The sequence below is a fragment of the Ochotona princeps genome, chromosome 12 (genome assembly GCF_030435755.1).
Source record: "Ochotona princeps isolate mOchPri1 chromosome 12, mOchPri1.hap1, whole genome shotgun sequence".
Taxonomy (NCBI): domain Eukaryota; kingdom Metazoa; phylum Chordata; class Mammalia; order Lagomorpha; family Ochotonidae; genus Ochotona; species Ochotona princeps.
In genome coordinates, this window is record NC_080843.1 from 18,359,785 (window position 1) to 18,369,832 (window position 10,048).

Below are 10,048 nucleotides of genomic sequence, written 5' to 3' on the forward strand. Positions count from 1 at the left end.
AGACCAGTACAGTCCATCACTGGGTTTTCTGCGGTGCCAGTACACACGGGTCTGTACAAACGAACTGGGTTCGGTTCAACAATCAAAAACTCGGCTACAATAGTAGTCAAATCAATACATCATTTTGGCTCACTAATAAAAATACTTTGAAGTCTTCTCTAATATAAAACCCAAAACTTGCACATGATTCTCATTGGAATGGCCCAAATAATTGCCCTATGTGTTTTATTTTTTTCCTCTTAATGCATTTGAGTAAACTCAGTATCATTTTCTAAACTTTAAATTACAAATCCAATTAGGGTGGGTTGTATTGGCTTTTTAATTTTTTTAAATTCTTTAAGGACTTCAATTGCCTTGTGTGGTTTCACTTGGGATTTGGAAATGCAGCTGTTCATACAATGCCACACCTCTGCAAAAATCACAGGCTGAATAGTGAAGGAGAGAGGAATGCTAAATGTGCATATAAAAATAGGTGCTACAATAAAATATTTGTATATTTCATCAATAAGTTATTTTGATTAATCAATTATGGATCATATAGCTCTGTCATTGTAATGATTTGTCCACATCTACGGCAATCCTTTTCAGGATCACAATATTTTTGTGGGCTGTTGTTTTTTAATTCAAATGTCCAGAATGCATACAAACACATCCTTTAAAAACAAAGGAAAGGAATGAGCCTGGAGGAGGGTAGGGGACAGCGGCGGGTGGAGGGGTGGGAGAGAGAACAAACTTCTTAGGAAAGTTGGGGTGTGCTAATCTCTCCACAAAAGCCATTTGGACCCACCCATGGCTTAGAGGAGGAAAGAGGGCAGTGAGGGGTAGGAAGGGCGAAAGAGGAAGAGTAGGACCTATGCTATCTTCCACCCTTTTTCAGCACTTCCAACCTTTACAAAATAAAAATAACAACAATAATTAAAAAAAAAAACCGCCTAAACAAGCAAAAATGACTGCCACGTTTCAGAAGTCACCCTCGCAGCAAATCGCCAACATCAAGCCCTTCTCCTCTCCTCCCCCACAGGCCAGGAAGAGAAAAAGATGACGCGCCCGGTTTACACAAAAATTTCCCATGTGTGAAAGGAAAAAGGAAAAATCGCACACCCTTTTCAGTATCTTTTGCCTGAAGCTGAGAATCCTGTGCCAAGGCACTTCACCCTAAATGTTGAAACAACACAATCACTTGTGTTCACGGTGTGTTGGCTTGCTCGCTTGTTTGTTTTTAAATGCAAACGCTCCGGGGGGTGGGGTGTGTTTGAGGTGGGTGGGAGAGGGGGAGGGGAGGAGTTTTCTTTGCTTTTAGAACTGGCTGAATGTGGTCTGTTTTTCCAGCACTTCGAGGTAGTCCGGCTCAACGTTTAGTTTTGCTTTTAACTCCAGATACTCGTTCCGATTGGGTTCTACAAAGACAGCACTCGGGGGGCTGTAGAGCACCGGTTCCCGCAGCCTGCTGTCCCCTGCCCCCGGGTGCAAATACTGGTGGGGGCGCCTCAGGTCATAGTTGGGGGAGAAAGTGTAAGCAGCCGGGCTGCACGGGAATTTGGGGTATTCCGGGAGGCTGTTGCCGGCGGGGGTGGTGGAGCAGTGTTTGTCTGGTTCTAAAATGCTCCTGTAAAAGCGGTCGGCGTCCTGCACCGGCGACAGCAGGTCCTCCCGGGGCTCGATGGTGCTGACGCTGTAGGCGGGGCTCCGCAAGTGGTGGCCTTCCCGCCTCTCCTCGTCGCCCTGCTGCAGGTGCAGCTGCGGCGGGGGCTGCTGCTGGGGCTGCGGCGCGGGCGGCTGCGGCGGCGGCGGCTGCTGCTGCTGCAGGTGGTGGTTGCTGCTGTAGGTGACCTTGAGCTCATGCAGGTCTTTGTAATCCTCCACCGAGTTGCCCTCCCGGGAGCGGTAGATGGGATTTTTGCACATGTGCCCCAGCGGGTGGGGGATGTACTCGTACACGTGGCCCGCGGGCGTCTTCACCTTGGGCATCGCAGGCCCGCGGTGGTGCACGTGTGCGTGCGGGTGGCCGCCCGCGCTGCCGCTGCTGGCGCCGCCCCCGCCGCCGCCGTACACGCTGTACTGCATGTTGAAGGAGCTCACGTCGGAGTTGTTGGCGCTGGTGTGGTCGCTCTGGGTCTTCTTCCTGCGCTTCACGACCAGCACGAAGAGGCCGGCGGCCACGAAGACCGACATGATGAAGACCAGCAGCAGGCTGAGGATCAGCACGGATAAGGGCACCGAGGACGACCCACCTGGGCCTCCGCCCGCGCCCAAGCCCGCGGGGCCCCCTGTGCTGTTGAAACGCACAGCGGGCGGCACCGCGCTGGTCCTGGCAGGGACCTGGATGGAAGAGGGCGTGGGCGTGGAGACAACCACGTCTGAGTAGTCTGGGCACAGCAGCTCCGACTTGAGGGAGCGCATGTCGGTCTCTGCAAACTTTTTGGGCGACTTGCAGATAACCTCGTCCACCAGGACGCCTACCTTGAGTTGCTCCACCCACAGCTTCATGCCCACCACCTCGCAGGTGCAATCCCAGGGGTTGTCATGCAGGTCGATTTGGATGAGTGCCTTTAGCTGGTCTAGGACTCCGCTCACCGGCAAGGAGGTGAAGTGGTTACTCCGCAGGTTCAACCGGAGCAGGGTGAGGCCCGAGAAGACGCCCGAAGGCATGGCCTGCAGGAGGTTGTTGTTCAAGAAAAGCAGCTGCAGGTTCGGGACAGGGTCAAAAGTGCCAGACTGGATCTCTCGGATGAGATTGTACTGCAGGAAGAGATACTGCAGGCTCTGCAAGCCGAAGAACAGCTCAGGGCTCAGCCTCTCGATCCTGTTGCCGTTCAGGTAGAGGCGCCTCAGGTTGGTGAGATCAGCAAAGGCGCGGTCCTGGATCACCGAGATGCGGTTGTTGCCAAGGTGCAGGAGGTCCAGCCCTGTGGCCTCCAGGAAGTCTGTCCTGCGCACCACGGCGATGTAGTTCTCTGTCAGGTACATCTTCTTGGGATTGTAGGGCTTCGGCTGCAACTCAGCTATGCTCTCAATCTTGCGCTCCTGGCAGTTGACATTGAGGCCCAGGTCGGAGATCTGCAGGTTGCAAGTGCACGCGGTGGGGCACTCCAAAGGCACCGGGGATTTGGTCTGGTAGGCGATGCTGGGGCCATAGTTGCTGTAGCCCAAGTCCTTGGAGGGCTGCCGAGAGGTGGGGCGCACCCTGGGCTTGTTGGGTTGGCGTGTCCCTTTAGGGGGCTTCAAGGGAGGTTTGTAAACAGCAGAGGAAGAGGTGGCCACGGAATTGACCGAGGCTGGGGTGGTGTGTAAGTACCCCGTGGTGCTCAAAGGCGTCTGCGGCCTCATCTCATAGTCAGAAATGAGTTTGCGTGGGCAGAGCTCCTGCTTTGAGACCTCATCCAGGTCCCTACCGTGTAACCGGAAGGGGGTCTCGCACACCACGTCCCCTACCAAGGCTGAGTAGGAGATGCTGTCCAGCCAATCCTTCAGAGAGATGAGCTCGCAGGAGCAATTCCAGGGGTTTTCCTCTAGCTGTAACTCCACGACTTTATCCATGTGCTGCAACAGCCCCACGTAGGGCAGGAGCTTTAGCCGGTTACCCCGCAGGTCAAGGTGCGTTAAGGGCACAAAACGGAAGAGATTGTTGGGTAAACTGGACAAGAGGTTGTCATTGAGGATAAGCACCTGCAGCAGATGTAACTTCCCAAAAGCATTGGGCTCAATGATACTGATGTAGTTGTAATCGACCTGTAGGTACTCCAGGTTCTCCAGGCCAAGAAAGGTATCATCCCGCAGGAGTTCCAGTTTATTGTTGTTCAGATGCAGTCTCCTCAAGCCCCGCAGCCCATGGAAAGCCCCCGTCTCAATGTCCTGGATGACATTGCTGCCCAGGTGTAGAATTGAAGCCCCGGTATAATTGACAAACTCATTGGGATACAGACGGTTCAAAAGGTTCCCGGACAGCAAGAGGTGGTAGATGGGGAAACGCGGAGGGCTAATTTCAGAGAGACTGATGATCCCTCGGTTCTCACAACTCACAGTTAAAATGCCATCCTTTTCCTCACAGGGACATGCATTGTCACAGATTTCCCCATAATAATCGATGGTTTCTGCACACGAGAGGACGAGAGATGTTAGAGCAAACGCTAGAGTCTGCAGCATCCAGCTCTGCATTTTTCTGTGGAGGTCCTGTTCCAAAGTTACTGGGGGGCAGCAAGTGTGCATTTTACCTCCTGCAAGGGAGACAGGAAACAAGCAGACAACAGAATATGACCAAAAAAAAAAAAAAAAAAGTCAGAAAGGAAGGGTCTTGTCTGCATGGCTGTTATTTTTCTGAAACCCAGGAGGACTTATGAATGACAACCCTCCCCGCCGCCTCCCAGTGGATCAGCACATGCTCCAGACTTTATTAAAATCTGATACTCATTGTGATTTAAAGGTTGATTCATTTTCTAATAAGCACGCTGCAAACGTGCAGAGAAGGGCAGATAAAGTCCCCTGTGAGTGTTTTCCTCCGCCCCCCCTTTTTCAAAATCAGCCCACAAATATACATAAAATGGCTGTCAGTTCAGTTTCATGGTTCTAATTTAAGAGGAAAAAGGAGCACCATTTCACAAGGTCCTCCTCACCTATCCCCAGTCACCTCCCTCCCTCTCCCCAGCTTCCCTCCAGTTGGCAGTTCACCAGGAAGATCTCCCATCTCCATGGGAAAGCAAGGCAGTCACAATTGTTGGGCTTTAAAAAAAAAAAACCCTGCCCCCAAATGCCATGCTAGCAACCTAAGGAATACTTTCCGGAGGCAAACAGAAAGGGTGCAAAAGAACGCATTGAAAAGAAGCTAGAAGCAGCTTCTTAAATCACCAATTGTCTTTGGAAGCTTTTGAGTAAGCAGAGAAAGCAGAGGGCGTTCGCTTTGATGGTGGACTTCGCTACCACGCTATTAAGCACATCAGTGTCCTAATTGCATACACCGAGCCACTTAGCAGCACTTCCCTGAGAGCGCCCTGCAACGACTTCTCCTCATTGATCATGTCAGGGACACTAGGAAACTGCGTCTTTAAGCCAGGAAACAGTTCTGCACGACGGATTTACAAAGCCACTCAGCGCAGGAATCTGCCACCTCGGAGCATCTCCAGTTACCTTGAGTTGAAAGAGGACGCTCCTAGCATTTGCCCAGCATCAGCTAAAAGTAAACCCAGGGACCAGCGCCAAAGCCTCTTGTACCTCCGGCTCCACTTCGGTTTCTCACGGTATGCAAAGAAACCCCTTTACCCCACTGAATTAACAGAATTGGGAGTGAACTAACCACCTTGCCAGCATTTCTGTCTTTGGAGTTGCTTATTACATTTACTTGGCACCGCTCCCCACCCCCTTTTCTTTTTCTTTTTTTCCTCTTAGGGACAGGGAGCCTGGATTGATTAAGAGGCAACACAGAAAGGTGGGAAACAGCAAGTGACATAGGTCAGTGCTTTCAAATCCGAATTTCACTCCCCACCCTCACCAAGGAAACCATCCGACACCCCCCTTCCTCTTCTCTCTTCCCTTGAATGCTGCCTTCCACTTGAGGTCCACATCACCACTCTCAAAGGACGGACATAAATGGAGCGAATCTGCGCGCGTGCGTGTGTGAGTGCGGGTGCGTTGGTGAGCGGGGCTTGGGGTTGGGGGCGGGGGCGGGATGCGGAGGGGTTCTGGGATTTCATGTGGCAACGCACGCTGGGCTCTGGGAGCCAAAGCCTCCTGCTTCCTGTCTTCCTCGCCTATGCTTCACACACCGACTCTCTGCTGTGGAATCGCCACCCCCCAAACAGAAGCCGAGCACAGGTTCAAGCCTGGAGACCTCGCTCGCTCTGGATCGGCCAAAAGGCCGCCCCGGGGCCCTCGTGGGACGAGCAGAGCTGCTTGCACACGCACACGTGTGCAAGGTGCCTGCGCGTCCCTCACGTGTGGTGGCCACCCGGACGTGTCGAGACGTATGGGAACCACGGTGTGTGTCAACCTCCCTCGTGTCCCCCGACCTCCCCACGCAGCTGCCAACGGTCACCGGCTTCCCAGCCGCTAAACCAAGCCCCTAGGAAAGTGAAACGTTTCTACCTTGAAATTTCGGTTCTCTGCTGGATCAAATCCTCACATCCATTCAGCGGGGGCCCGATGCCCTCCCCGCCCCCCAGCCCAGGGTTCCCCCGCCCCACTCACCTCCCACCCCAGCCGAGAACCCGTGGCAAATCGCGTCAGCCGGCATTCAACTCCAGCGTTTACAACTTTAATTCAGTTCGGCTTCGCCAGGGCTGCAGGGCTTCCCTTCACCCCACTCCCTCTCCCCTCCTCCTGGCCATCAAAGGAGACCAAAGATTTGAGAAAATAAAGTTGAATGAGCCGGGGAAGGCTGACATTCTGACTGGGAAACGCGTGCACCTGCGATGGAAATTTCGCGGGCGCTCTTGTACCTTCATCAGAATTTTTCTTTTCTTTTTTTTTTTCCCCTGGAGGGCGGGGGCGGGGGACCGAGTGTGTTCTTCCCCACCCCCCACCCACCAAAGAATTTAGACCCTGGATCCCCGCCCTGCACTTCGCTGCATCGAGCAGCATGGAGCCGCTCCGGCTGCAGCCAGACACCCAGGCCGGGACCCGCGCACGGCTCCCGGGCACAGCTGCTCCAACGGCAGCTCGGGCAGAAGCGGCACCCGGAGTTCCAGGACGCGAGGCTCCCCTCCCCCACCCCCGCCCCAAAGAAAAGGAAGGGAAAAGGGAGGAAGCAGGGGAGGGAGGAGAGGGGAAGAAAGCCACCTCGAGCCGCGCGCATCCACACACCATGCTAGCCTCTTTGGCAAAGTGAACGACAGACTTACCCCGTCTCACATCTCCGGGGCCCCCTCATGATGGCCAGTCTTACAAAAAAGAAAAATGTCCCTCCTCGGGGTGTGCATTGGGTTTCGAAAGCCCAGGCACGGCACGAGAAGGCGGCGAGAGCAGTGCGGTCCTCCAAAGCGGGCTGGAGGAAAAAAAAAAAAAAAGGGAGAGAGCGAGAGAGAGACGCCCGGACGCCGCCAGCCCCTGGGGCCGCCGCCGCGGTGGCGACCGCGGGTTCCGGGGCTCCCCCAAAGGCTCTCCCCGGCGCTCTCCGCGGTAGTCGGAGCGGGGAGCGGGGTGGAGAGGGGGTGGCGGGGAGGGAGAGCGAGCGCGCGGGGGGCGATCGCGAGCGCTGGGATGGGAAGGGAGGGGGAAGGGGCGGCGGAGGACCGGCTGGAGAGGCGCCTCGCGGTAGGGGCTGGGAGCTGAAGCCGGGCGGGGCGGGGAGGGGGAGCTGCCGGGAGGGGAGGCGGGGAGCCGGAGGAGGGGGGACGCGGAGCAGGCTGCCCGGCCCCGCCGGCCCGGTCAACCTGACGGCCTAGCCGCCGGCCGAGCGCTGGCGCCCGCTCCAACTCAACGCGCACTCGCACCCCAATGCCCACCGGGGAGGGAGGGGGTCTCCTGCGCCCCTTTGGCTGCGTCCACCCCTGTCCTCCCTTCCCCCTCCTGGCGGGTACTTACAGTTCCCATCTGCAGAGGGGGCAACTTTCTCCAACCCAGCCAGCAGTGGCCGCCGCCCCCTCCAGCCGCCTCCGGCTCCACGCACCCACCGGCCTGGGTTCGCGCCGGCCGGCCAGTCTGCCAGCCAGCCAGCCCGCCCTCCCCTCCCCCCCTCCGCTCGCCTCCACGCCGTCTTCACCACATTCCCCCCTGGTCAGTGGCGCACGCCCGGGGCCGAGCCTGAGGCAGAGGGGCGCGAGGCTGTGCGTGCATCGCTCGCCTTCTTCTTGCAGCGCACACTGTACATGGTAGTGAGGGGGCGAGCGAAGGTGGCAGCGGCCCCTCGGCTGCTCCCGGCGGCGGCGGGGGCTCCGGCGCTGTCCTCCGCCCCCCGGCGCCGCGGCGACCACCGCGCTGGGATCCCGCCGCCGCTGTCCCCCTTTGGCTGAGCCGGCCGCCTTCCCCGCCGCGGCCCCTCAGTTAGTATCTGAACAGCTCCAGCAGCCTCTTGGTGGTTTCATTGCTCCAGGCGTTTGCAGGTTTTTTTGTTTGTTTGTTTGTTTGTTTGCTATTTGTTTTCCCTCTGTCCCTTCCCTAGCTGCGGCGCCCGATCGTCACGATTTGGAACTCTTTATCTCCGACATCCTTTGGGAGTGCCTGGGGAGGGCTGAGCGGGCAGCAATAGCGTCGTTGTACGCCTGTGGCGTGTCCTGGTGGTTCTAAAAAAGTCAAGAGAAAAAGTCGCGTCTTCCCCAGCCTGCCGCCGAGAGGCTGGCAACGCGGTAAGCATCGCCGGGATCTCTGAGACAGCTGCTCCGAAAGCGGGGTGCAGGGCACCCCCACCCTCGGGCCGGTGCACTTGTTTACGGTCGCGCCTCCGGAGCGAGCCAAGCTGCAGCAGACGAGGTGGGCCCGGGGCGCGGCGGGCGCGCGTGGCCGACAGATGGCGGCCGCGGGCGAGGGCGTCCTCGGGCTCCGGCGGCGCGGCTCCCCGCTCCGCGGCGCCCTCCTCGCCAGCCCTCCTTGGACATCACGGGCGTGGGAGGCTGAGGAGTCTCGGACAAGTGTGCATAATGCGAGCGTGGGACTGTGCAGTCGTCGGATTGGGAAAGGGAGGAGTGGCAGTCACCCCGGCGGTGCCAGGCTTGTGGGTGGCCAGGAAGAGCCGGTGCCAGCCGCGCGCAGTCCGCCTGCTTCCCTGCTGCCTGGTGCTGTCTGACGGAGCCCTGGCCGCAGTCTCGGGTACGGAGACTGCTAAGGAGCCTGGAAGAGGGAGTGGCTATTCCCGGCTGCAAGCAACGGCGCTCTTTTCATTTTTATAATTGTTTTTTGGATTACGTTTTATAGGTTGAGTGCCGGCAATATAAGGGACTGTGAACGACTGTGAGAGGGAATGTGTGTGAACGTATTTGCTGGGACGCCCCCAGGAGATGCAGTCTCAGTGGAAAGCGGGATTGTGCAAGAGGCACCTGCTCCATTCCACTGGTGTCACCACTACAGTGAGTATCCCCGCGTCTCTCCCCGGAAGCGCGTGCCTTCCTCCCCCAACCATGTCCACCCCAGGAATAGAAGAAAAGTTGATCACAAGTGGCCAGGAGCTGACTGAATTCACTGGTGCCTGCTCTCCTGGCAAGTGTAGTTTTACCGTGAAAATATATCTGATTGGTTTATTTTGGAATGGGTTATCTTAAAAGTAATTAATATGAGAGGGTATTGGGGTTATAGCATCCTTATATGATCATGGTTAGTGGAGATTTTGAGAGCATTCTTTGTAGCCACAAGACAACATCTTCCCACACCCTCTGTACACCCCAGGCGGATCAAGAGAGTTAAACCAGACATGGTGACTATTTCAGGCTCTTGAGGTTTTGCAACAGTTTTTTGTTTGTTTGTTTTAATTTCTTTTGAATCTCTTGTGTATATACTTTTTAGTGAAGCTATAGATAGTTTATTCAAAAATGTTTTTTTTTGCTTAAGTATGAATCTTGTTCAGTGGAGGGAAAATCAAGTGATTAAATGAAAATCTTATAATGGAACTTATTGATAAACTTAGAAATATTTGGCCTATGAGTGACAGCCACTGGCTCCAGGGACATTTTATAGATAGACAGAACTTAAACTTTACCCCTGAAGGATTGGTACCGTGTTTTTAAAATTTGATCACTATCTTCAGATATGATAGGAACATTTTAAGAAATGTCTTTATATTTTCAAAAGTAAAATAGAAAATGCAATTTGGAAATACGTGCTAGCCACTGATAGGTTTCTCTAGTATGTGGGTGTTGAATCCTATCAGACCAAGGTACTCAATCTTGATAAACTGCAAAGAAGTTCTGAAAGGTCATACAGTTTTTTGATTAATTATTGGATTTCTCAGAGCTGTTGAAATATGGTTATTTTATTTCATTATTTTGTTTGTTTGCTAAGCCTTCACAATTTATTAACAAGTTCTCATTTCTGATTTTATGTGATTGTTACTTTTAATACTTAGTGACTTAAGTAAAATGATTTTTATTTCAAATGATAGATGGGTTGAATTCATTTACTTTATTGATTT

General features: G+C 54.5%; 1 protein-coding gene across 3 annotated transcripts; it reads right to left on the reverse strand.

Annotated features, from left to right (window-relative positions):
• Window positions 1-354: 354 nt before the first annotated feature.
• SLITRK5 (SLIT and NTRK like family member 5) lies at window positions 355-8,425 on the reverse strand. 3 transcript variants are annotated; one of them, XM_004577406.3, is made up of 2 exons: window positions 7,732-8,425; window positions 355-4,214 (listed from the first exon to the last, which is right to left on the reverse strand). In XM_004577406.3, the coding sequence occupies exons 1-2, from the start codon at window positions 7,796-7,798 to the stop codon at window positions 1,297-1,299; spliced, it is 2,985 nt and encodes a 994-aa protein (XP_004577463.3). In that variant the 5' UTR covers window positions 7,799-8,425; the 3' UTR covers window positions 355-1,296. The 3 variants fall into 3 exon arrangements, with proteins under 3 accessions (XP_004577463.3, XP_058526542.1, XP_058526541.1); XM_058670559.1 differs by lacking the exon at window positions 7,732-8,425 and adding an exon at window positions 6,831-7,013; XM_058670558.1 differs by lacking the exon at window positions 7,732-8,425 and adding an exon at window positions 6,178-6,283.
• Between the last annotated feature and the right edge of the window lie 1,623 nt (window positions 8,426-10,048).